Source organism: Mastomys coucha, chromosome X, assembly GCF_008632895.1.
Source record: "Mastomys coucha isolate ucsf_1 chromosome X, UCSF_Mcou_1, whole genome shotgun sequence".
In the NCBI taxonomy this organism is placed as follows: Eukaryota; Metazoa; Chordata; class Mammalia; order Rodentia; family Muridae; genus Mastomys; species Mastomys coucha.
Window position 1 is genome coordinate 127625281 of NC_045030.1, and position 13590 is coordinate 127638870.

At 42.7% G+C, this 13590-nt stretch overlaps 1 protein-coding gene across 1 annotated transcript in view; it reads right to left on the reverse strand.

Annotated features, from left to right (window-relative positions):
• The window catches only part of Trmt2b (tRNA methyltransferase 2 homolog B), a 55674-nt gene that overhangs the window by 11788 nt on the left and 30296 nt on the right, over window positions 1-13590 (reverse strand). Inside the window, exons 7-12 of the mRNA XM_031367954.1 lie at window positions 5640-5786; window positions 3522-3616; window positions 2901-3115; window positions 2623-2724; window positions 1417-1536; window positions 1080-1179 (exon numbers count right to left, since the gene is read on the reverse strand). Coding sequence (XP_031223814.1) covers window positions 1080-1179; window positions 1417-1536; window positions 2623-2724; window positions 2901-3115; window positions 3522-3616; window positions 5640-5786 — 779 coding nt within the window. The remainder of the gene's footprint in view (window positions 1-1079; window positions 1180-1416; window positions 1537-2622; window positions 2725-2900; window positions 3116-3521; window positions 3617-5639; window positions 5787-13590) is intronic.

Genomic DNA, 13590 nt, shown 5'->3' on the forward strand with positions numbered 1-13590 from the left:
TCCTAAGGGGCTGCAAACCCTTCAGCACCTTGGGTCCTTTCTCTAGCTCCTTCATTGGGGACCCTGTGTTCAGTCCAATGGATGACTCTGAGTATCTACCTCTGTATTTGTCAGGCACTGGTAGAGCCTCTCAGGAGACAGGTATATCAGGCTCCTGTCAGCAAGCACTTGTTGGCATCCACAATAGTGTCTGTATAAGTTTGGTGACTGTATAAGATGGGATGGATCCCCAGGTGGGGCAGTCTCTGAATTGTCTTTCCTTCAGTCTCTGCTCCACTCTTTGTTTCTGTAACTCCTCCCATGGGTATTTTGTTCCCCCTTAAAGTGATATAATCAGGGACTGGAGAGATGGCTCCATAGTTAAAGAGCACTAACTGGTGTTACAAGTTTGGTCCCCAAAATCAATTTGGTAGCAAACAACTGTCTGTAATTCCAGTTCCAGGGTATCTGATGCCTCTTCTGACTTGTGTGAATATGTGGTACACATAAACTTATTCAGATTCATACATATAATTTAAAAATAAAACAACTTATTTTTATAGTGGTATATTGAACCAGGTATAGTGGCATACATCTTAAATCTCAGCATTCAGGATGTACAGGCAGTCAGATCTCTGTGAGTTCAAGGCCAGCCTGGCCTACATAGTGAGTTCTAGGACAGCCAGCACTACATAATGAGACTCTGTCTAAAAACAAACAAAAAACAAATTAATAAATACAAATAAATAAAATAATGTTTATTTTTCTTTCTTTTTCTTTGTTTCTCCACATTTTCCAAATCATGCATAAAGAAGCACAGATTACTCTGAGTTCTAGCAAAACAATTTTGGTTTTCAATTTTTTTTTCTTTTTTTAATGAAACTGCATCTTTATCCCATGCTGGCTTCAAACTCACTTACTATAGAGCCAAGGATCTTGAACTTCGAATACTCCTGCCTCTACCACCCCTGCTCAGTTTTATGTGGTGATGAAGATCAAAGCCATGCATCAAGCACAGTAGGCAGTTACTCTATCAACTGAGCGATATCCCCAGCTCATAGAAAAATAATACTTAAAAAAAAAAAAAGGGCAAGACTCACTCAATGAAGTTCCTTGTGCTTTCACCATAGGGCTTGCAGGAAACAAACACTAGAGTGTGGATGGCCCTGCAGTTCCGAATGGCTCGCACCACCCTGTAATCTGAAGGAGTAAGCACCTTGTTAATATACTTAACCCACCATAGTCCCTGTTATTCCAAACCTCATGCCGAGCAGCACTGAGGTCTCCTAAAGAATGGAGAAGCTACATCAGGGCTACGTCATAGGGAGCCGCCCCTGAGTCTGTTTATGGGAACAAAGACATAGAACTGGTGGACACCAGGGAGGAAGCAGACAAGCCCACACATGGGGAACTAGCCAGGGTGTCCCCCCTCCTTACGCAGTCCAGCACGGGCAGGGTTCACCACAGCAACAGTCAATGTCTCCTCTTTCTGTGACTCTAACAGCTGTGGCAAAATCGTCTCTGCTCGGCCAGCATGAAACTCACAGTTGGTGATACCTGTGGAAGAGACGACCATGTGGTAGAACTCGAGCCCAACAAGTGGGAAGTGTCAGCTTTATAGAACTATATTGTTCAGCAGCCAGAGTCCTGCATTTCCCTTTGGCTCCAGTGTACCTCTGAACAGCAAAGGAAATGCTCTTGGACCTGCTGGGGGTACTTCCCCTTGGAAAGGCTGAAATGAACCTTCCGGCTGAAGTGACGAGAGAGATAGCACGTAAGTCCCCACACCCCAGCAAAGACCTTGCCTTCCTCTTGAGTGCGCTTCCTGCACCAGCAGATTTCACTTGGGACCTCAAGAACTGTCTACAAGTTGGGCATGTTGGCACACATCTATAATCCCAGCACGTGGGAAACAAAGAAAGAGATAAGGCTTTCAAGGCTTTACAAAAAACAAAACTGAAAGAATTGCCTGGATGTACACTAAGGGACAGAATGCAAACTATTTTCTATGTTGCGATTTGTCATTTTATTTAAAGAAAACGTTCTACTTTTTAAAATTGGAGGTTTGGTTGGTTGGTTTGGTTTAAGGCAGAGTCTCACTATATAGTCCTGGTTGGCTCTGAACTCACTATAGAGAGACCAGGTTAGCCTTGAACATACAGAAATCCACCTGCCTCTCCTTCTGCCTCTCAAGGGCTGAAATGAAAGGTGTTCACCCCAATGCCAGGCCAAAACTCTACATTTGAAGCCAATTGTATTGGCTCTGTTGCCTTCAGAGTTGAATTAAAGCAGGTTCTTCTATTATGTTCAACATTCTATCACTTCCCTTCCTACCATCTAGGCTTGTGCTTGCCTTGGGCCCATCTATAGAATAAAGAAAGTAAAAGTTACCAGGACCTGTCCTACAAAACACCAGGAGCCTTCTACAGCGACTCTAGAACTCAGTCTCCCCCTAAGTTGGGGATACAGTAGGTCCCCCTTTGCATATTAACAACTGCATTTCTGTTAGTTTATTTGTTTCTGCAGTGCTGGTAAATGGGCCCTTGGGTCTCATACATGCTAAGCAGTCTGCCACTGAGCTCTAGCTCTAGTCCCTCACTCAATTCCATCTCTTAATTTCACCTCAGAATCTGATCTAGGTACCATTGAAGGCTGCACTCCACCTGGCATCCTCTACTGCCTGCTCCACCAGCTCAATGCCATGAACCTGGGAGGCGCGCCGAGCCAGAGAGAGGCCAATCACACCTGGAGAAGTAAGAAATATGAGATTATTGGGGGGGGGGTTAAACCAACAGGGTTATATTTTATACCATCAACACGACCTCCTCCCTGCCACCCTTGGAATGACTGTAAGATCTGGGTAGATGGCATTTGAAACCTAGGGAACACATAGACTCCTCCTAGGGAGGCAGGCCACTTGCCTGTTCCACAGCAAATGTCTAGGAGGACGCTCTCAGAGTTCACTCCGCTCAGCTCCCCGATGGTCCGATACAGCATCTCTGCCCCAGCAGTATTAATCTGGAAGAAGGCATCTGGAGAGATGCGAATCTTCAAACCCAGAAGATCTTCAAAGATGTGGGGCTCCCCAAACAGGAGCTGGTAGGGGGACTGCTGATGGCTGCAACAGGTCATGGTGCTAGGAGATAAAAAAAGGAAGACAGCATTTTAGAATGACAGACCACGCTACATACCTCCTACTGCTTGGTTGGAAGGGGCAGCCAAAGCCTCTTATCTGGGAGACACAGCTTCCTCACCATGGCCCCGAGACTTCTGTATGAGTTCCACTCTTGAGGGATGGAGGTTCATGTACATTTTCTTTTTACATTCTTTTTGTTTTGATTTTGAGAAGTTAAAGGCAACCATACACCACTTCACCTTTATATTCTAGCCTGGGTTCCTGGAGGTGGCTGGTGTCGGAAAGGCAGATCTAACTAGCTTGTGGGCCTCCACTCTCAGTAGCTCATCACCAGCAAGCAAACTATAAACCCAGGCTACAACAAGCCTGCAGCCTCCTACTTCCTGTCTGACTGCTCCAGGCTTACCTTTCCTGGAAATAGAGTGAGGTCAAGTCACAGACTGCTCCAGGGCCTTTAGTGAAAAAATCCTTCAAGATCACCTTCTGATCATAGAGCTCCTCCTGCCCAGAACAGGAAACCAAGAGTCAAGTAAAGACTCATCTCTGACAAATTCTCTGGCCCTTAGCTACAGTAACCAGGCCCGCAGGAGTCAGACAAGATGACACATTTCTCAAATCGTATTATAAATAACACTTAGCATAAAGCAATGTTCCACAGGACAAAAACAACAACAACAGGCTATTTTCACATCTCAGGAGAAGAGCTGCTTGGCTTTTCAGCTTTTGACAAATCTCATACAATGGAACTGGCACTTTCTCTAGTTTGAGCCTCTAATAGTTCTCTACAGGAAGTGTGACTTATTCTTATAAACAAAAAGCTAAACTAAGCTCCTGTCCCATCACGCACAGAAAATAACCTTTCAAAATCCCTTCATATTTCTCCGCTTTTGCTATCCCAACCACCCACTCAAGTATCACCTCAGAAGATGTGAGTCCTAGAAGAAATGAACCAGGAAACAGAAAAGAAAGAACATGGTGGGCGCTGGCCCGCAAGACGGCTCAGTAGGTAAAGGTGCTTGTCATCAAGTTGAATGACCTATGTTTAATCCCTGGAAACCCATACGATGGAAGGAGAGAACCTGACACACATGTTATCCTCTGACATTCAATTAAATGTGAAAAGAAAATAGTGAACATAGTAACTCCTTTTATCTGAGTACAGAACATATTAAAATTCTAATATTGCTATAATCACTACAGACTAGCTTAGCATACAGACACAAGGTTATAAACCAAGTCAAAGCTGTAGAATTTAAAAGACCAAGCAGGCCAGCAATCAAAGGACTCAGAGTCAAAGCCTAGCTTTGTAGCTAGCTGGCCCTTTGACCTTCCTTGTGACTATGCCTCCATTTGTTAATCTATAAAATGAAGGTGATAACATTCCTCTTACTCCTCCCTACTTCATAAGCTGGTTGAGATAGCCTACTCAGTGTAGGGATGTTTCCATACGAGACTGTCTGTGCTGACTGGGGTTTTGTTGTTGTTTTATCAACGGGACTGATGATGGTGTGATCTAGGAAGAAGGAGCCTCAGTTTAGGAACTGCCTCCATAAGATTGCCCTGTGGGCATGTCTACTGGATGTTTTCTCAACTGATGCTTGTTTTGAGAAAGCCCAGCCCTCTTTGAGTGCTGTTAATTCCTGGCAAAGTAGTCTTTAGGTGTATGAGAAAGCAAACTGAAGGCTGGAGACTTGGTTCTGTGGTTAAGAGCACTTGTTGCCATTGCAGAGGACCTGGGCGTGATTCCCAGCATTCACGTGGTGGCTCACGACTGTCTGCAACTCCAGTCTCAGAGAATCCAAAAAGCCCTCCTCTGACCCTCCTGGACACCGGGTACACATGTGGTGCATATGTATACGTGCATACACTCATACACATAAAACAATTTTCTAAATCTAAAAATAAAAGCAAAATGAGCAAACTATAGGGAGCACTTGCCAGTAAGCAACATTCCTCCATGACCTCTGCTTCAACTATTGCCTCTAGGTTCCTGCCTTGAATTCCCACTCTGACTTCCCTTCACGATACGCTGTGAGCTATAAGGGGAACTATATCTTTTCTTCCTTAAGCTGCTGCTAGTCATGTTTTTTTTATCACAGCAATAGATAGCAAACATGGGCAGAGTCTGAAAGTGTTACGTGCATTACAAATGTAAAGCATAATCTGGAAGGCTGCTTAGCTCCCCAGTATACTAGCAGAGTGTGTGAAGTATTTAGATTATAAAAGTCGGACATGCAAATCTCTATGCAAATAGCTTTTGGATTCAGTTGAGTCTACTACTATGAGCAAAGTTCATGTGAAAATACTTGGGTGAGTCCATGTACAATACTTACCTGGTGTAACCTAGCCAATCTTTGTGATTTGATTATGCCAGCTGTATAGCTAAATTATACTATACTCTTACCAACTCTTCATCCTCAAACCTACTCTCTAACATACACAAACATTCTATGGCTGTGTAGTTTCTGCCATCTGCTCTAAAACCTCAACAAACAGAAGTGGTTTCTTACCCTGTTAGGCTTACCTGACTTAATCCCTGGGGATGAAAAGTGACAATAGCCATTGTATGTCCTTGCCTATTGGTACGAACTATGAGTTCACGCCAGTGTCCACCTTCATGAAAGAGAAGGCAGGGTTCCACTGAAGACTGTCGAAGGAATACTTCATAATACTAAAAAGAAAATGATATCAAGTTAAATATAGGCAGAAGAAAGCCCCACGGCTTTCCAAAATGCATATGTTGAAGCCTTTACCCCCAGATTCTCAGAACATGACTATTTGGAAACAAATCTTTAATGAAGTGAGAAAGGAAGCCAGGCATGGTAATCAACATACTTCAAGAATTCAAGAGGCTGAGGTCAGAGAATCTCAAGATTAATATCATTCTAGGCAACCTAGTGAGACTCTTAAAAGTACATAAGATTAAGAGGAAGCCATTAAGCACACTTAATCCAATCTAACCAGCATATTTTGTAAGAAGAGAAAATGCAGGGGTAGGAATACAGCTCCTCTGGTTGAGTACTTGCCTGGTATACAGGAAGTGCTGGGTTTCCCATTTCTAGCACTGCATAAAAACTGGGCATGGCAGCACATACTTGTAAAACTAGCCAGCACTTGGGAGGTGAAAGCACAGGGATTGGAAGTTCAAGGTTATCTTCATCTACATAACTAGTTTGAAGCTAGCCTGGGCTACATGAGAACCTGTCTAGAAGAAAAAAGGAAGAAGGGAGAAGAAGGAAGAAGGGAGAAGAGGAGGATGGGGAGGAGAAAGGAAGAGAAGAAGGAAGAAGGAGGAGGAGAGGAAGAAGAAGGAAGGAGAGGAGAAGAGGAGGAGGAGGAGGAGGAAGAGGAAGAGGAAGAGGAAGAAGAAGAAGAAGAAGAAGAAGAAGAAGAAGAAGAAGAAGAAGAAGAAGAAGAAGAAGAAGAAGAAGAAGAAGAAGAAATATGAGCACACAGAAAATCACAAGGACTAAAGAGCATGTGGGGTCACAGCATAAGATGGCCATAGGCAGCCGGGTGGTGGTGCACACCTTTAATTCCAGCACTTGGGAAGCAGAGGCAGGCAGATTTCTGAGTTCGAGGCCAGCCTGGTCTACAGAGTGAGGTCCAGGACAGCCAGGGCTACACAGAGAAACCCTATCTCAAAAAAAAAAAACCAAAACCAAAACCAAAAACAAGATGGCCATAGGCCTAAAGAAAAAACAAACCTGCCAGACCCTGCTCTTAGATTTGTAAGTTTAAGATAGGAAAGAACTAAAGTTCTGTTGTTTATCCCTCAGGCCTGTGGTGATTCAAGCAGCCCTAAGGAGGAAAGTGACATAAAAACATGTTCTTAGACAGCTGTGTTAACACATAGCACCCAGGAGGCTGAAGCAGGACTCAAGAGTTCCAGGTTTGCTGGGGCTATGCAGCCAGCCTTGGCCTATGACCTTAGGAAGAACATCACCATTCTTTCTATTCTAAACTCCTAAGTTTCATGAGGGTTTAGCATTCTCTTCTTAATCTGGCATATAATACATGCTCGACAATATTTTTAAAAGTAGGTATGAATGAATAAATAAAGAACTTATTCAGATGGAAGTCCTTGGGGTATTCCATATGTGATGCTGAATACAAGAAGTTTCCATTTCTGTGGATTATTCCTGGCACAGCTTCCTAACGCTTTACTAAGCTGCTGTGATTCATTCTTACTTGTAACTTCCTGGTGCAAGCCTATCATTTCTGTCACATACAGTCAGAAAGAAGCTATATTAGAGCTTAGTTCAATCCTTCATATCCTCCTGGAAAATGCATGCTGAACACAATTCTACTTCATTACTATGATTTCAATCCCTTAAAGTAAAAAACAAAACAAAACAGGGATGTAGCTCATTGGTAGAAGACTTGGTAACTTGCACAAGGTCCTGGGCTTGATCCATAAAACCACGCCAAAAAAAAATTATTAAGACAAAACTTGGTACTACAAGAGGGCACACTGTCTGATTTTTGCATGTCATTTATTCTCCTGTTACATAAAATCCAAGATTATCTAGAGAAGAGGAAGTTATATTAAAAAAAATAGTGCTACCTTCAAAGAGAAGATCAATGAAGGCTACACCTTATCATTTTTTTCTATAAATTCCTATACAGAAGATATGTTTAACTACACTGAACATATTTTTCAAATCGTGGGTGTTGAGGTTTCGTCTGTTGCTATGTATTGCAATACTAAATTCTGTCTAGTTTCTCAAGACCAGTGAATTCTCACCATTACTAACTTTTGTTGTGTAAACTTTGCTCCTTAGTTTAAAACTATTGGTTAAATAAAAAGAAATGACTACAGCCAATAATTACTAGAAGGATTAAAGGAGGGTGGAATTTTGAGTTACCTGGTTGGGGATTGCAGGTAGAGGAGGGAAAAGAAAGGATGCTGGGAGAGATGAGGAAGTCGCCATGAGAGGAGATGGACCATGAGCACCAGGACAAACAGCAAGGGTTTGGGGTACGTCACTGGGAAGCAGCCAGGCTAGCAGTTAGAAAAGTGGGTTATCTCCCAGTAATTGTCAAAGCTGAATAAAATAACCATACTCTGAGACTCACTCATTCATAAGCTAGGTGGGGATAAATTTAAATTGGTTCAACTGTACTTGGGATCGGAAATTTTGACACAGGACCAGTTCAGTTGTTACTTACTTTCTTATTAAAAAGGGATGCTGTTTGGAAGCAAGATTCAAATGTCAGAGGTCTTGAAAAGAAGATGGTTGAAAAAATTAGGCCTCATCTGGAAATATGGTTTAAGGAAATGTGGACTACAACCCACCACTCTGTGACCATTGTAAAATGAAGAGTAACTCCCGTTTTTATATGAGAACACTTATGTATTAAGAGTCAATAGGTCTTCTAATTAAAATAGCAGAATATTCTGCCTAAAAACCCTACTCAGATGAAATAAGGGAGTAAAAAGTATATTGTTATTAATCTAACAATTCTCTTTTTTCTCCCCTGAAGTATCATTTTCTGTCTCAGTGATAGATTATTCCCATTAACAGACTCACTCACTTTCAAAGAAGTAAGCAGGAGCTGGAGAAATGGCTCAGTGGTTAGGAGCACTGGCTGCCATTCCATGGGACCTTGATTTGGTTCCCAACACCACATTGACCACTTACAACCATCTGTGACTCTGCTCACAGGTGATCCAATTCTGTTTCCTTGCCTCTGTGAGCATCAGTCATGCACATGGTGCACACACACACACACACACACACACATACACAGAGACACACAGACAGACACACAGACAGACACACAGACAGACAGACACACACACACGCATGTGGGCAAAAACACTCACATAAAGTAAACAAATCTTTTATTTAAAAAAAAAATGTTTAAAAGAAAAGGCAAGGAGCCAGGCATCATGGCAGCAATCCCAGAACTTGTGAGATGGAAACAGAAGGACCACAAATTCAAGGTTATCCTCAGTTGTGTGGTGAGTTTATCAACAGCCTAGGCTACATGAGACCTTGTCTCAAAAGAAAAAATGTCTTGACTCTGTACTCACTATCAGCTAAACCCTTGCTTCTTTTTTCACACTGTAACCAAACTCATAAGAACTCTATATGTCCCCTGTCTCCAAGCCTCCTCTTTAAACACTTGAGTAAGGTTCCCACCAGTAAACCTAAACTGTTTTTTATTATGGTCATCAACTACCTGGTCCTGAAGTCCAAGGGCCCACACTCAGCCACACTGGACACAGCGGGGAAGTGTGTCTTCTCACAGTTTGGTTCCCAGAACGTGGTTCTCCTACTTCTTTTGACCTCCATTTCAGCCCCACTTACCAGGCTCCCCACCTCTTGCCAGTGCAGGCAAACCTTACTCTACTGGTAGGCATATAAAAGAATACCACATACAATGATGTCTATAGTACATAATACTTGATGATGATAATAATCTATGATTGCTAACTGTCTTATGTATTTCTTATATTAGACTTTTTATTATTTCACAGTATATTACATACAAATAACGTTCATTGTAAAGCATAACAATGAATTGCCCTGGCAGCAGCTTCATACATCCAGTAATTACAGCATCTCAAGATTGGGTCATTTTTCCTTGTGCTTGATTATTCTTCTGTTCTTTTGTTTGCTCTGCCTCTATAGACACCAGGCTGAACTCATACCATAGAGCTTAAGTGCTAAGTAGGCCATACCACACAAGTTTGTATAAGTACACTCTATGGCGTGCACATAACAGTGAAATCACCTAAGGCTGTACGTCTCACGAGAGAATTCTGTTGACTCAGTCCCATTAAAAGTCTCTGAACAATAAATGCCAAGGACAGTGGCACAAACCTTTAAGCCCAGTACTTAGGAGGCAAAAGCAGGCAAATCTCTGGGGTCAAGGCCAGTCTGATCCAGGACAGATGGGACTACACAGAGAAACCATGTCTTGAAAAACAAAAACAAAAAGATCTCTGAACAAGAAATGGAACAGTCACTGAGTGAAAAGAGAGCAAGAGAACATGAGGAACTCCTTGCTAGCTTTGCATCTAACTGGAGACTAATACCCAGACTCTATAAGGAACTCAAATATTAAAGACTCAAAGAACAAACAGCCACACAATGAATGGTCAAATTTACTGGACAGTTCTCAAAAGTATAAATGACTCAAAAGTATTTTGAAAAAGCATAAATAGGGGCTAGAGAGACAGCTCAGTGGGTAAGAGCACTGACTGCTCTTCCAGAGGTCCTGAGTTCAAATCCCAGCAACCACATGGTGGCTCACAGCCACCCATAATGAGATCTGACACCCTCTTCTGGAGTGTCTGAAGACAGCTACAGTGTACTTACATATAACAAATAAATAAATCTTTTTTAAAAACTATAAATAAAAAGCAAATATGGGGCCCAAGCCCATATTTATAATGTTTGGTATCCTTAGTACCACAGAAATGCAAATTAAATTGTACCCTGAGACCCCCACCTCACCCCATAAGTATGGTTATCAGCAAGAAAACAATCAGCAAATGCTGTCAGGGATGGGAGCACTTGCACACGTTGGTGGGGATGTAAATTAGTGTTGCCCCTATGAATTTCAGTATGGTTCCTCAAAAACCTAAAAATAAAACTACCATCAACTCAGCTATAGCACTGCACAAGGTATATGCCCTTGGGAACCCAAATCAGCATAACAGAGAGATGACTGTACATCTTTACTTAATGCTGCACTAGTCAACATAGCTAAAATGTGGAACCAACCTAGATGTCCATCAGCAGAGGGACAGACCCCCCCCCACAAAAAAAGATGGTATGTAATACAAAATGGAGCTTTATTAAGCTGTAAAGAAGAATGAAATAATATATCATCTTCAGGAAAATGGATAGAATGGGAGGTTATATTAAGCAAAAGATGTCAGACTCAGAAAGGCAAATATTATGTTTTCTCTCTACATAACATCTAGATATTTTAAAATGCATGAAAGTAGAAGGGAGACTACTAGTTCAAGGGGTAGGGGAACCAGAGAGAGAGAGAAGATGCATACAATCTGAGTGCTCCTGTTAAAAACCAATCAGATGATGAAATCCCCCAGTCAGGAGCAGTTTGCCACTTCTCTGAAGCAGAGGAGAGAGAGACAGAGACAGAGACAGACAGACAGACAGACAGACAGACACATACACAGAGAGAGAGAGAGAGAGAGAGAGAGAGAGAGAGAGAGAGAGAGAGAGAGAGAGAGAGAGAGAGAGATCTGCAGGAAGAGTCAAGAGGCAGGTCAGGGTCTGTTGGCAAATTTCTCAGCCTGCTGAGGCATGGAACAATAAGAGGAGGTGTATTTGAGGCTCAAAGCTAGGAGCTGAAGATTCTGTTAACCTTGGTGGAATGGAAGGTACAGGGAGGTTTCTGTGATGGAAACCAATGTCTTGTGTACAATTTAGCAAAATTGTTTCGGTTAGCTTGTGGCTTTGCTTTCCACGGTAATGTAGTATGAGAAAATATACTTGCTCACTAGTGTGGTATAGACCTGCAGCCTTCCCATAGCTATCTCTTGCATCTTCTTTCTATTTTTTCCTATAATCAGCCTCACTCCCCCACTCAGACCTTGCCCTGGCAGGTCTGGTATATCTCCCCTACCCATCACAACTTTCAACAGCTTCCCATTTCACTCATGATAAAATGTAAGGGACCTATAATGACCTCTCACTACATGATCTGGCCTCTGTTAACTTTTACCATATTTGCCTACTAAATACTCACCTGAGTCTATGTTTACTTTCTCCAGAAAGCCAACCAGATCTCAAATGCCCATAGCAGGCTCTTGTGGGTGCCAGGCATACAGACACACACACAAACACGCCCCCCCACACATACATAAGCAAAGCACTCATACACAGAAAGAGAAAAATAAAATATTTAAACGAAATCCAAGCTCTTAAAGGACAGCGTGAGAAAGCTAGAAAGATCAAGGCTAGCATGGGCTACATAACAAGATCCTGTCTCAAAATTAAAGTGCCTACCAAGGGGAACCTGAAGAGATACAAGGTTTAACACCCCACATAATCCAGGAAATACAGTCCATAAACTTTACAGGGTTGTGGTGGTTTGAATATGCTCGGCCCGGGAAGTGGCACTATTAGGAGGTATGGCCTTGTTGGACGAAGTGTGTCACTGTGGGGTTGGGCTTGGAAACCTTCCTCCTAGCCACCTGGTAGCCAGTCTTCTCCTCGTTACCTGTGAAACAAGATGAACTCTCGGCCCCTCCAGCTGCCGTGCTTTCCCACCTTGATGATAATGGACTGAAACTCTGAACCTGTAAGCCAGCTCCAATTATATACTGTTCATTGTAAGAGTGGCCTTAGTCATGGTGTCTCTTTGCAGCAATGGAAACCCTAACTAAGACGAGGGTCAAATGATTTCAAATGAGAATTTTAAATCTAGAAACATTTTCAGGGTAGGAAAAATAAATCTAACCAATATGTCCTAGATAATGTTGCTCAAGAAGCTAATGGAGATTGTACTCTGGGCAAATGTAGGTACAAACCAAAGAACAAGACAGAATATAAGAAGCAGCAAAGACAAGACTGTTGGGCGTCGTGGGGGTATGCATGTAATCTTGGCACTCAAGAGACAAAGGCAGGATTCTGCCAAATTCAAAGCCAGCCTGGTCTTCATAGGGAGGACCTATCTTAAAACAGATAGACAACAACAAAAGACAAGACTATACAGCAAAAAAAAGTCCCAGGATGATGGGACAGGCAGATGGTTCAGTCAGTAAAGTTCTTGCCACACAATCATGAGGATCAGAGTTTGGCTCCCCAGCATCTACAGAAGAGCTTGCTTCAGTGATAACACATCTAAAATCCTAGCACTGGCTTGGGTCCATGTAGGGCACAGACAGAATTTCTGAGGCTGGTTGGCCAGCGCCCTAGCCAAATAAATGAGCTCCAGGTTCCGTGCAAGAACTGGTCTCCAAAAATAAACTGAGGTGTGATTAAGGAAGACATTCAACATCCACCTCGGGCCTCAGAGTGCCCAGTGACAACAGGGATGCATCCACAGGCACGTGTGCATCTGTGTAGCAATCTCCCGAAATGAAACTCTCCATCATTAAAACACGAAGGGTAAAGGGGAGATACAACAACAGATTATCTTAAAATGATTCTCTCTCTGATCAGCCAAGCTGCCTAGAACCAGAGACACGGCCAAGCCACCTGCAAGAGACTCGGATAAATTGTGCTGCCTGGAAAGGACATTCTCTCCAACTTGTTGAGCCGCCTGCAGGTTATGCAATGCACTTTAGGTTTCCAGCATTCATGGGCTCTCATCCACGCTGGAGTGGACTTTTTGTGATACAGCTGCCTTTAAGTCAAGTATGCTTCTGTAATCGACCCTTCACCCACACTCCTATAAACAACCACAATAAAACTCATCGCTTGACCAAGCTCACTTTTGGTGGTATACTCACTTCCCTCTAGTGTTGGATCCTGGAGTGAGTAGAC